We start from the raw sequence: 13,362 nt of genomic DNA, 5'->3' as shown, positions 1-13,362 counted from the left end.
CGCGCAAACACGGAGAGCGTGCTGAGAAAGATAACACGTTCCTCTCAGGGATGGCATTTGGAAATTGTTTGGATATTTTATTTTATTTCTGCGAAGGCAAAGTAAATGTGGCTGGCTTCATTAGAGTGGCCATTTGGTGATTTTAAGATTAGAGTTGTCCAAAGAAAGTTGTTAATAAATGTTTACACTCATCTCTGTTTTATTTGTTCCATTAGCTCTTACGGTGAGTCCCCCCCCTCCCCTTTTTATTTATCACAGTACAGTAATTATTGCAAATAAGGAAATAAGGTGAGCTCCAAATTAACTGCCTATAGACTGAACCAGTGAACATTTCATACTGACCTAATCATCTCAGCAAAGGAAATAAACTGCGGTTTGTATTCTAAGGACATTTAACCATTTGGATTTTCCAGTCACTTTGAGAATTGCAGTACAGTAATTTGAGTGTCTGTATATAAACGCAACTGTGTTACTTTTTACTGTTCATATTATAAGTATATGCTGTTTATTGCAAAAGGTTTGATAATAACTGATAAAAGGTTTTCTATTGACTAAATAATTTAAGAAATCTAGTTTATGATGTCAGAGTCGGGTAGCTTCACGGAGACTGAGGAGCAGGTGGTTAGTCCCCAACACACACTTCAAGATTTGCACTCTGACAGCTGTATCTGAGAGACCCTGTCTTAAGGACTTAATTGAAGCAAGAGAACAAAGTCTGACCGACTTCCAAGATAATCTGCGAAAAAATTACGACCAACCTGAAGGTCCCCGACGCTCTGAACGTGCTCTGAAAATACGTTCGTTACAAGGTGAAGAAGCCAAGAGAAAAGAAAAAAGGCTGCTTTTCATGTATGAGAAATGGAAGCTCAATGTACGCAAAGCAAGAGATCATATGAAGACGAACATGACAGAGTGAGCTTTGGCCTCTCACTGAAGAGCTGAAGAAAGGTAAGGACGACATAATGAACATGTATTTTGAGATTGGAGATCTCGCCACACCTTCCGCTGATTTGAGAAGGCGAGTTGATAGTAGTAGTTTTTCAGCTGGAGTGATTGCCCTTCGGTCGATGAGTGAGTTAAATGCTGCTTTCCATTCAATGAACTGTATTGCATCACCGCTGAAGATGGATGGCTCTGGAAGCGGGAGCCTATTCAAGGCTATGCTGTCTTGAAATACCTCAGCGAGAGAGTAAATGTCTGCATGAGAGGGTGTTGCAGCACGTGATAGAGGAACTGTGGTCACAGGCTCAGTCAGTGGCTTCACGTTCCGTTTCCTTATCGTACACCTTAAGTTTAGCTTGTGCTGCCCGCACTTCCTTCTCTGCCTGCAATCGCTCCTACTCAGACCTTTGTGCCTCTAGAGCTTTCCGTTGCTGTTCCTCTAACTCTCGGATCGCGTCCCTTTGTCTTTCTTCTGCTAAAATCCTCTCAGAATTTGCTCAGAAGCTGCATCTACACTTATAGCTGCTATGGATGAACTTATAAAGGAAGCAGCAGATCTGTAGACAGACTTTGCACATTCACGATGGAGCAGTTCATGAAGGCGCCTTCTTTCCTGGTCCTCAATAAACTTACTGTCTTCATCTATTAATCTCCAATAGGCAATACTGACAATTTCCGTGGTAAATGATTCACAACTATCTGAAGAAATACGTCGGTGGTCCAGCTCGTCAGGTGGAGGATGGCACTTTCTCCCGAAACGATGATGAAGCCTATCAGGATGCCTGGAACAAGCTAAATCGTCGCTTTGGCCAGCCATTCACCCTTCAGAGAGCATTCAGAGAGAAGCTCACCAATTGGCCAAGTATTCAAAGTAAGGATGCTCAAGGACTCAGAAGCCTCTCATATTTTCTGAGTGCCTGTCAAGATGCCATGCCTCATGTCAAAGGTCTCGATAATATTAAACGACTGTGAGAAAAACCAGAAGCTCGCCCATAAACTACCAGACTGGGCAGCTTCAAGCTGGAACCGACAAGTCACGCATAGTCTAAACCAGAAACAAGAATTTCCAAGTTTTTTGCTATCTTTGTGTCGACTGAAGCCGAGATTGCCTGCAATTCAATTACACCCTTCCATGCTCTTCGTTCATTAGACTCTGACACTGAAAACAAGAAATCTCAGAGATACAAAGAGAGATAAAGCCAGTGTTCTCACTACTCACACAGTTACAGACAACACAAGCCAAAGGTCCGAGAACGATTAAGACGTCCTGTATATATGTCAAGATAACAGACATCAACGTCATGCATGTCCAAAGTTCACGGAGATGTCGTTGGTAGAGCAAAAGGAGAAGAAACTTTGCTACGGATGCCTGAAATATGGCCACACTGCAAACGACTGTCGTCACCGTCACTTCTGTGACAACTGCAAAGGAAAACATCCTACAGTCCTCCATGACTACAACTACAGGAAGGAAATAACTTCATTAGAAACAGTGACATATCAAGGTGCCACTGCAACGTCACTCAGTATAGCAGGCGAAGATTCATCGTACACATCAATGTAAAGCCTGTGTGGCTGTCATCTAAACACAACACAACTGTTCAGAAGCTTGTCTACATGCGATACTACATTCATAGACCAGGAAGTGAGTGACGGTCTAGTGTCTTGTTCTTTCCAGTCATAGTAGTCAACTTCAACTTCACTGGATACTTATCCAGTGAAGTTGAAGTTGACCACTATGACTGGAAAGAACAAGGTTCTACAAAATGAGGGAGGTTCTGGCCTTCATGTAAGAGGATCCAGTTCATCCATTCACGTTGATCTTCCAGTTACCTAAACGAAAGACTGCATACCAGTAAACTGTGCTCACATTCCCACTTGTGAGAAGGCTAAACAATGGAGTCACCTCCAGAGAAATAGCTGACGAAAATTCAACCACCGAAAGACTGTGAAGTAGGACTTCTGATAGGCTACAATTGTTCCAGAGCAATGGCACCAAGACAAGTCATCCGAGGAGGAGATGAGGAACCTTATGCTGTACGGACCGATTTTGGATGGTCTATTGTGGGACGCTCCTCACAAAGCCATGAGTCGCCTGTGTCACAGAATCACCATTAAAGAGCTACCTGGTAACGCCTGCAGATGCTGTTCGCATTCCAGAAAGACTTCAAGAATGGCAGTGAAGACGGCAAGACAGTATCACCTTGCTCAGCAAGCTAGATGACAGCGTACGGAAAAGTATACATGGCCACTATGGAATGCCTCTGGCCTTCAAAAGTAGACCCAGCTTACCTTTCAACAAAGATCCAGACATGATACGCCTCAACCACTTGAAAAGGAAATTTAACTTACTTGGTCTATAAAGGTTCTCCACCTTCTTATTTAAGGAAGGTTATTTTCAGTTACAAATCATTTGTGCTTAATGTAAATTCTATACAGTTACATTATTTACTCATGATTGGTGGGAGTGTAAATGACCCTGAAAAGATTATGGGGCGACTATTACCTGCAAGCCTTTATTTTGTAAGTGCCTTTGTATGTTTTGGGTCCTTTTATTTTGAAGCTCTTCCAGTGAGACCGGAAGTAGATGTACACCTTGTAACGTAACATCGCAAAAAAGTACATTAGTTGACGGTGTACTGAAGGATAAAGTGTTCATAAGTATTTTTCTGAAGTACATAAGTCACTTTATGAACGGCTAAGCACCTAGCTGGAACAGGAACAAGGTACTTTGTGTTTTATTTGGGCTTTGATTATATGTTTAGGGACTTTATTTTTAATTAAATTGTAAAATGTCTTGTAATAAGATGCTAATGATAGATGTGAGCTTTATGTGCCCTTTAAGAAAGAGAACATGTTGTCATTAATGTTGTGATTAATGTCCACATGTATGAATGTCATCTAATAATGTTTACACTTGTAAGAGGTCATTTCTGTTTTATTTGTTCCATTAGCTCTTACGGTGATTTCTGGAGATTGATGGAAAAGGAGAAACTTTTTAAATACATTTATGTTCGTCAATAAGGCTCATGGTTGAACATCAGTACCGTTCACCATTGTCCGGCTGTCCGCGACAATTACCTTTTTATGAGCCAAACATGATCACTTGTGCTTCGTGATACATGAATCATACACTTATCACTCAGAAACAAATGCACCACTGTCTCATGATGACATCACATTCAATAGTTTGTGTTTTCTTAAGTGAGCGTACGACCTAAAAGCAATTCCTCTGGCAAACAACTTCTTCTACATGATACATTCAGACATGAGTACATACGAGATTAACACAACATATACAGATTCATAAAAGAGTAACATAAATCCAACCTCAGCCTCCAACGACTGCTACTAAAATGAGTTAATGTGGGGTCAGATCAAGGTCATGTGGGCACAGGGCCAATATGAAAGCAGGTGTCCCATGGCAGCAATCAAGGAAGCCCCACAAAGCCCTCAGCGGGTTCCTCTCCTGTTTCATTGCCAGCGCCGGCATGGCGGCCTGGCCGCTGCATGTCGGAGGCGTCCAAGCAGCAACTGCAGGCTTACCTTCAGCTCGCACCGTGAAGGGGGACTCCCCGGATCTCTTGGCCGAGAACTGGCCCCCGAGAGAGGTCATTAGAAAGCACAGGCTGAAGAAGCCGATCCCCACCACGAAGATCCTGCAGGAGACGGGTTGGGGGGGTTGGGGGGTTATCAAGTGACACAAGAGCGTGACAAGGTTAAAGCTCGTGAGAAAAAAGAGTTCAGAGGACAGACATTGACAAGAAAGTAGTAGAAGACCATTTGAAACAGGACGACAAAAGGTTGGGGGATAATTCAATATGATAATGTCTCATCTTTCTATGAAATCGTACAGCGAGACATTGTGATACACAACTGTGTCGCCTAAATTAATAATAACAAGCACACATGCTGACTGATAGAATCTGATCAAATTCACTTAAATCAAACTATAGTCTCAACCTAAATACTATGCATGTGTGTCTGCATGGACATATAGTCAGTGTATAGAAATCTATATATTTTTGTTCTCTATAATTTCACTTGAAACTGTTATGTTCATTTTGCAGTAACATTCTAAAGTGAATGAGAAAACACTGTCAAGTATTTAATCCACACAGCAGTATACATGTGGTTATTTTATGAGGTGTACCGTTATTTATTTATTGAACAACCAGAAAACATGCAACATCGTGATATATGTAGTTATCGAGATATGAAATGACCTGTGTTGTGATACAGGATTGTGGCTGTATCGCCCAGCCCCTCATCCACATGAGCTCTACGAGACAGCATCACTTTACGTCCTTTGTCAGGCTTCATGGAGCGTGCTCATATTTTTTAGTAAAGTTCGTATTGTACCAATCAACCCACAGAAAAGTATTGTGTACTCGCATGAGTGTGTCATCTCAAATGAACCATGACACAGATGAGTTTTCTACATCACACTGTGCTCAGTGGGCTAACATCCAAGATAAAAGCATTAACTTACAGGCGAACAGTTGCAATTTGGTTAAAAAAACAACCGAACGCACAGCAAACATGAAGTCCTCGAAAGCTGTGAAAACAAATGCTTTGGACCGATTAGCTCAAAACTGGCTCCTGTGGCATTCTCCAGTGGTCGTGCTGAGAAAACATTTGGAAACAATCCTTTTTCCACAAAGTGGAATGCCGCGGGACAGATTGTCGTTGCATTCTGTTCCATTCTGTACGCCACAGCTTGCTCACTGGAATTGTTATAAGGCGGAAAACTGTCAGCAGAGAGGCCGCAGTCACTCAGCGAGAGCGTGTGTGTGAGAGCCCCGTGAAACTCTCCAATTCGTGAAGTAATGGTGAAGAAAAGGGGATTCGATGTTCTGGGAATACGGGCATGCTGTGTGGGAAACACAAGCAGGGAGAGTTGCATGTTCAAACCCTTTAGGAGCCATGGCAGAGAGTCAACACCATTGTATTCACTCAGACAGCTGTAAAACATCAGGGCACTTTCCTTCATAGTCGCATGGACACCATCACTACCTTATTAATGCCAGTGGGCCCCGGAGCTCGTGCACAACCCATCTAGTCAGACGTGTACGTTTTAATGAGTTTATATCTGCTTAAGTTGCTTTCACTCCTCTCCAGCTGCTGCTGCTGCTAGTGGTGAAAGTTTGAGCATTGTAAGCAAACGTTAATTATACCACAGCAGGCATTCCGTTGTCCCAATTAATGCCAATGGCTCCAATAAATAAAAAAATTAATGCCAAGGGTCTGAACTTGTAAGATGTGCTCTACTGCAGAAAAAAACAAAACATAAAATGATCTCATTTGCACAATAGTGATCAATGCTGAAGGTTGTCTGTTATGATGAGAATAAACACAACAACCAATGCGTAAAAGGGAGTGCAGGCATGTGACATGTTTTTTTATAAAAGACCCACGACAACATGGTCTTACCTGAACGGTTTGAAAGTGAGAAGACATCTCCTCACCATAATGGAAAGGTCGGCGCTGGTCGCAATCATTTCCCACACACCTAGAAGGCGCCGAGTCCTCTGAACATCGTGCGCGTCGGCGTCAAAACCATAACTTTTAACCGGAGTGCCCGAAGGATTGACGAGCTGCAACTTCCCAGTCCGACAGCTGACCGTGCTGCGCGTGCGTGCGTGCGTGTGTGTGCGTGAACAACTTTAGCGGGAATCCCGCCGGTGCGTCCTGCTGTCGCAGCGGGTCGTTCCGGCTCTGCAGAGGAACCTCAGTCCGTCTCCCCGGACTCAGTTGTGGTTGTTTCCCTCACGCGCACCGACCGAGAGCGACATCGGGTGCAACAACAACACATGACTGTTGAGTTCCTTGCTTTCCTTCTGAGTCGATGGAGGACTCGCTGACTCTTCTCATCCTGTGAGTGGCTCTTTCGCTGCGGCTCGTTTGCCGATAGCGCCATCTACCGACTCACACGAGAAAAGGAAAAGTTTATTTTCTGTGTTTATTTAAAAATAAAGATGGATGGAATATTATGCAAACGTCTAGCAGTCTGTAGTCTAAGTAGTGAGTTACATATTATAATATTATAAACAAGTCAGATCAATTTAAAGGCCAGCAGGGTATGCTTCTGTATAATGATACAGGCCTATTAACGAATTAGTTCTTCTCTGTCAATTATTACACGTGAACCAATTACCAAGACATCGAACTGATCCAATGTAATGGATTCATTTATATTAATTCAGCAAAACCGAAACCTATCCATAACAATGACATAACTGTCTCAAATGATGTAATATGTAACATAAGCTGTTCCCTTTGAGGTTTCAGGACCCGTTTCAGCACCGCGGACAGCTTCGAGTGTGAACCTGCAGACGGACAGCAGCTCAGCAGCGACACCCAGTGGACAGAATACACTGACAGCGCAGTGCTGAATTTAAGCGCAATGGTAAACTATTACTCTTTAGTCATTAATTATTGCTCTTACAACATTGTAAAACGGTGGCATTTTTATTTTAAGACGGGTGTCTTTAAATTGAAAAAAACGCTGGCTTTTAATTTTATTTCAAAGAATATGTATTCAAAAGTGAATATGTTTTGAAATTATAATTAAAACAGTTGATATTGTGGTTAGCTTCTGTGGATAGCTTCTGACACAATCACAAAGGGACATATGTCCCGTAGCCGGTGCTGCTGTTTTCATTGTTGTTGTTGTTGTTGTTTTTTTCCTTGTCTTTAAAGGAAATACAGATGAAAACAAAGCAAACAAAGCTTTTGACTTGACCTCACTATACCCACTGTACCATCAAGTCATCAAGGAAAGAGTGACCATCATTGAGTCGTCCACATCCAGCGGCCGCCTAATGGACAGCAATTGCCACAGCATCCTCTGTTACCATGGAAACTGTTTTCACTCTTACTATATCGGGCCTGTTGCCGCTATTGCCTCTTGGCCTGCAGCCTAAACAGACCGGCTCCACTGGCTTTACAGGCCACAAGCACCACCGGTGAGATCACATTCACTTAATGTAAAACGACAACATGGCTGAATGCAGGGCATCATTACAGGAGTGTGTGTGTGTGTCTGTGTGTGTGTGTGTGTGTGTGTGTGTGTGTGTGTGTGTGTGTGTGTGTGTGTGTGTGCATGTGTATGTGTGTGTGTGTGTGTGTGTGTGCTACAACTTCATCTATCTTTTCTTTTTCAAGTCCTCTTTTTCATTTTCTTTCCTATCTAATCCTGAGTCTTCTCGTCTATATGTTCTTATTTTTTTCTTCTCTTTTCTTCTCCTTCTACTGCTTAATAGTGACCTCTTCTCCACTGCACTATCCACCACTATGTATTATCTGACTGACATATACTGCCCTTCAGTCTGAGCCTCTATCTTTGTCTCCGTCTGCCTACTTGTCTCTTGAGTGCAGTTTCTCTTTCCCTCCCACTGTTTTTGGTTTGGACTCACAGAAGCAGACGCCCAAGGACAAAGATCTCTTAAAAGCATGCCCTTTATACTAAACACTGTATGCATATAACAGTGAAATATACATCTGGGAAAAGCAAAAGTAAAATGCAGACTTATGTTTACAAAATGGGAGGAAGATCTCATGCACTCAGCATCATTGTAGCTTTGATCACAGTATAAACTAGAGGGGCATTCAGAGAGTGCAGTTCAATCCGCTGCAAAGTTTAATGAGCTCTTCTTTGGCCACTTCTACACACGTCGCTATTTTTAAGAAAATAGGTCCAGTAGTTTTTCCGTAATCCTGCTGAAAAACAAACCGAATGTTCATTTTTACAGCTGCATCAAGATCCATATGCATTAAAGTCTTCCTCCATACCGCCTCTCTCTGCAGAGGCTTTCGCTCTCACTTAAGAATTCAATGAAATACACACTGTCACACTGAGATGGAGTACTAATGTATAATTCAACAGTTACACAGCGGGTGTACAGTATTGAGATGTGTGTACATGTGAGGGCCTGGACCACACTGCCCGGAAAGAGCTGCATCCTCCAAAATGTGGTTGCAGGTGTACATACAGGTATGAGCTTGGGGTTTGGCGCTTTTGTGTGACGTTTCAGTGAACGGCAAACTTTCCAGAGAAGCTGGAGATTGCTTGGCTGACTGCTGGCCAGGAGTCACAGCCTGTAGTTTCACTCATTCATTACAAGGCCTGTCTGACTGCTACACAAGCTTAAAGCTTGTGAGATACCCGGAGTGTCAAGACTCCAGCTGTTCTTGTTCGGCCATTCCTTACCTGTCCACCAGGTGTCCTCGGAGCCATGTTGCTCACCTGCTGCATGATTTTCCAGCTGCTGTTCATCTCCCATTAGTGCTGGTGTAAAGACCAGACGGTGTTTCATTGTTACCTGTTTGCATTTAATCTGCTTATTATTGCCAGTTTTGTAACTACTAAAGTGTGTTTCCCCTCTGGGTATTGATAAAGCTAAGTGAGAGAATATGTGCTTTGCCTCTAACTGCAAATATGTGTGGATGTAAATATATTATTAGGTAATCAGCTGCTAAAAAGTCAACACAATAATACCACACACTACCAGAAAATGGACCCTTAACAGGAGATCTGCAGAACAAACAACACTTAATGCACTCCAATAACCAATATTTACTGAGTTATAGATCCATCGCATCTCTTTCCGGTGTCACATTATGTAAAAAAAATTACAATATAATAATATAAATGTGTCCATTGTACAAAAATAATACATTATCCTCACTATCCACATGTTGAAATGTTGGCAACTGGAGGTTATCTTACACACATCTGGTTACATTTTGTCTATTTGTGTGACGCATGTGATGTTATTTGATGTCATAAGATAACAAGAACACATTTTAATACTAATAATAGGGTATTAGTTCTACCAACGTGAATTAAACAAAGATTCCTCACTAATAGAAGCTGATGATGCATCCTTTTCACTGAGATAAAGAGTAACTTGTCATTGCATGCCTTCCCTTTCATACAGGATCACTGAGGCATTTGGAGAAGTCTGGACAGATATCTTTGCTCTTGTGATTGCCAGATTGTAGCTTTGAAACTAAAACACAGTACAGCTCTTTTTCACTGTTTCTTGTGAAACTCGAGAATGTGGCTGGACATTTTAAAAAGTAGAGGGTGAAAGTAATGTGGCATCCAATATATCTTAATTGCAATTGTTGCTATGATGTAATATAGAGAGACTTAGATATTTATTTTATTATTTACGTCTAAAATACTGATTTGCTGTCAGCAGGACACACACGACCGTGCAGCACATGTAGCAGCAGGATTTCTAGAAAAGAGCCCATTTCTCTCGTCTTTTATTTATTTGATTACGGCCTACATGGTTTGTTCTTTCAGCATGACAGAACCCTTCCAGGCCAAGATGTCACAAAGGTCGGTCCCAAGCAAGACTTGCTCTCGGACAAACGAAACCCAGTTCCTAGATAACAGAGAAGATTTGACTTGGAAACCGGTGAACACAAGACTGAGAAGTTATGGATGCTCAAAGTATACGGTCGGTTCTGATCATATATCTAGTCATACATCCTAGTCTCTGACTGCTTTTATCTGACTGTATTTAAACTATTTCTGACTGCATTGATTTAGCTGTTTGTTTTACATCATGTTTGTTATGCGTTATGTTTTGTCTGTGGACCCCGGGAAGTTTAGCGGGGCACTCATCTCATTCTGAAGTGTCAGAATAAACCGTCTTTGTCCTTCATGCAGAGGGCCACTTAAAGCTGCTTTATGTGGGCTTAGGGGCATTTCTATTGGCTCTCAATGCAAGAGGCCCCCGGCTTTGTCAACAAAGCAGAGAGAAGCTCGGCTAACGACACAAACAAAAATGACTTAATTCTGCATCGGGTCTACACAGTTTGTTTCTTTTCAGTTTTACAAAAGAAGAAATGCAAAAACCTGGGTGTCATTTGAATGTTGCACAGCGAGGAGTGTACAGATGTCTAAACACGCATAACCAAATACTCTTTCCACACATGCAGTCACGCCCACAGATGAGAAAACACATTCTCCACTATTTACATAGCAAACGCTGCTATATTAATGCTCTGAATGTTGCACCTTTACATGTTGCCGTAGCCTAATTGATGAGTAATCTCTCTCTTTGATGCATTGTCTAATTGTGTGTAATGAATGCAACTTACTGTAATTAATCAAGTGGAAACAAATTGACCTCATACTTTCAGAGCACATCGTCAGTCAAATTCTTAAGGAAACGGCAACACTGATAGAAAATCCCTGAAATATATTTACATAGCCTCTTGGCTTTTGATATTAAGGAACACAGAATGGTTTACATGATGAATACATATGTGTGAAGGCTTCTCTCTGGAGTAAAACTCCATCAAATTGACAAAAGTGTCATAATAACACACACATATCTGCTAGAATAAATGTTCCATGACCTTTTAGGGCTAAAAAAACTAATTAAACAAATATGACATGTTGAGCCAGAATTGAATGAGAGCTTGAGAAAAGATGTATATTCATAAATCAGGGAAGCATAGCCGATGTGGTGGACTGTGAGTCTCAAAACAAGGTTTCTTGTAATAAGCAGGAACGTGTCAGGACTCACTCATTCCAGAGCGTGTCCGTTCACGTTGGGACCTTCCACCACAAGACGGAGAGTTTCCCTCAGAGTGCTGAGGTTGGGCGTTCCTTCACACGACAGATCCTTTGCATGGTGAGTACACACAGTTGTTTAGCACGGTCCGTTTTCTGTGTTTGGCCTCCATCTGGCTCATCAGATGTCATAAATATGGATTTCGATGCAGATGAAAGTGATACGTTTCTCCCCGGATGTGAAGACTCGGCATGCTTTTGGCTGGGTTTCCATCCTCTGGTTTACTTCGGCGGTCAGCAATGCTGGTGAGGGTTTTTGTTTTGTGCATGAAGACACATTCATCAAAACTTCTTTCCTTGTAAACTGATTGAAATGTGTATACAGCTTATAGGCAGCGCGTTTTACTGAATATGTGCATCGTTGTGTAACAGTTGCACACCGTTTCATGATTTCAGGAAAAAGACAAGTTGTACCTCTTGAAGAGAAACAAGCTGGTGCTGTTTAACTTTATTCTTTAACAAGTCTCTCTTGTGTTTCTGGGAAACCTCCGATCCTGAATCCCGGTTTGGATTTGAAGGAATCATTTAACATTGTGTCTTTCTTGCTGAGAGTTAGATGAGAAGAGTAATAATACTGCAGAAAGACAGCTAGCATGGTTCTTCCTGATTATAGTCCAACATGGAACAGATTAAACAAAGGGAGTTTTAGATGTGCTGGTTGGTGGATTGTATTTTTATTTTGACAATGGAATGATAACATAGTGTTCACAGGAAGTTTTGTTTTAACTTTGAGGCGTCCCTTTCTCTGATGATTCAGCCAGTCAAAGTGTGAAGCTGCAGACCAGTCCCCAGGTGGTTGCTCGGTGTGGAGAAAATGTGAAATTGACATGTGAAGCCAGCTCATCGGACCCGTTGGTTATTAAGTCATTTTACTGGCTTAATTACAAAGACTGTGACTCAGCCGGCCAAGCATACTCTGAGGTTGTGTGTAACAGGACGGCCGAGCCGCTGGTCCACAGACTCAGTCTGACTCTCCTCAACGTGATGCCGGCCCACCAGGGGGAATACCTCTGCAAACTCCGGTCCACTTTCGGAGCAGGGCACAACACAACTACAGTTATAGTACAAGGTGAGCTATACAACTTGTTTATTTGTACACGTATTGTTCTCGCTGTCTTCTTTTATCTGTCACAAAGTCCTTGATCTCAACAGACTGCATTGGAAATTATAGCTTCTCTGTCAAGGAGTCTCACGCTGAGTGCTGGTTCAGTGGAGTTTATCCCATTGGCTCCGTCCACTGGTTCCAGGAAGAAGTTAACTTGACACACTCAGCCAGCACAAAGCAAGAGATGGACAGTCATGGACGGTACAATGTCTCCAGTTCAATAGATGTGAAGAAAGGAAACCCGAATCTGCCGTTTGAATGCAGACTGTGGAAACCCTCTGGCACTCATCTGAGTCAAACGCTGCCTCCAATTGGGAAACAAGAGAGCAGGTCCTCAGGAAGCAAGGTCCAACTGCAGTGGATCTGTGTGCTGGTGGGAATCATGACATTCATGATATGATGGAAACTAACATTACATTTAAATGTAACATTTTAAATGTCATCATCTCTTTTGTTTCACTGGTAGTTGTACATTACTTTGTCAAACCGTCACTTCATCCTGATGGCCAGAAGATGGCGGTCTCCCCACGTAGGACAAATAAGGAAAAACATTATTGTAAATGCTTTAAATGAACAGTCTTCTGAATTTACTACAAATACATGAAAACTGAAGCAGATGAAATTTACCCACTAATTGTCAGAAAGAATTGCAAAAATCCTGAAAGAAGATTTATTTGAATATTTAGCTGACGAGCAATACAAATGATATGATACGAAT

At 42.0% G+C, this 13,362-nt stretch overlaps 2 protein-coding genes across 4 annotated transcripts in view; one reads left to right on the top strand and one right to left on the bottom strand.

Annotated features, from left to right (window-relative positions):
- LOC117735220 (alpha-1,6-mannosylglycoprotein 6-beta-N-acetylglucosaminyltransferase B) overlaps positions 1-7,789 on the bottom strand; it is a 55,508-nt gene extending 47,719 nt beyond the window's left edge. For 2 of the 3 annotated variants that reach the window (XM_034539722.1, XM_034539723.1), the window contains exons 1-2: positions 6,376-6,443; positions 4,489-4,601 (exon numbers count right to left, since the gene is read on the bottom strand). In XM_034539722.1, coding sequence (XP_034395613.1) covers positions 4,489-4,601; positions 6,376-6,443 — 181 coding nt within the window. Of the gene's footprint in view, positions 1-4,488; positions 4,602-6,375; positions 6,444-7,760 lie in introns of those variants that run through there. The other variant, XM_034539724.1, reaches the window with a different exon arrangement.
- A 3,819-nt stretch (positions 7,790-11,608) lies between these two features.
- LOC117734737 lies at positions 11,609-13,044 on the top strand. The gene is made up of 3 exons (XM_034539004.1): positions 11,609-11,785; positions 12,475-12,608; positions 12,692-13,044. Exons 1-3 carry the CDS (start codon positions 11,676-11,678, stop codon positions 13,042-13,044), a joined length of 597 nt encoding a protein of 198 aa, XP_034394895.1. The 5' UTR covers positions 11,609-11,675.
- Positions 13,045-13,362: the final 318 nt, after the last annotated feature.

The sequence above is a fragment of the Cyclopterus lumpus genome, chromosome 8 (assembly GCF_009769545.1).
Source record: "Cyclopterus lumpus isolate fCycLum1 chromosome 8, fCycLum1.pri, whole genome shotgun sequence".
NCBI classification, from domain to species: domain Eukaryota; kingdom Metazoa; phylum Chordata; class Actinopteri; order Perciformes; family Cyclopteridae; genus Cyclopterus; species Cyclopterus lumpus.
This window is presented reverse-complemented; position numbering and strand designations above follow the sequence as displayed.

Excerpts from the sequence above, each read along its gene's own strand:
- LOC117734737 (XM_034539004.1), top strand. The coding sequence starts at position 11,676 with ATGGATTTCGATGCAGATGAAAGTGATACGTTTCTCCCCGGATGTGAA. Across the intron at positions 11,786-12,474 it reads TTCGGCGGTCAGCAATGCTG|GACGGCCGAGCCGCTGGTCC; the intron begins GTGAGGGTTTTT and ends TGTGTGTAACAG. Across the intron at positions 12,609-12,691 it reads AACTACAGTTATAGTACAAG|ACTGCATTGGAAATTATAGC; the intron begins GTGAGCTATACA and ends TGATCTCAACAG.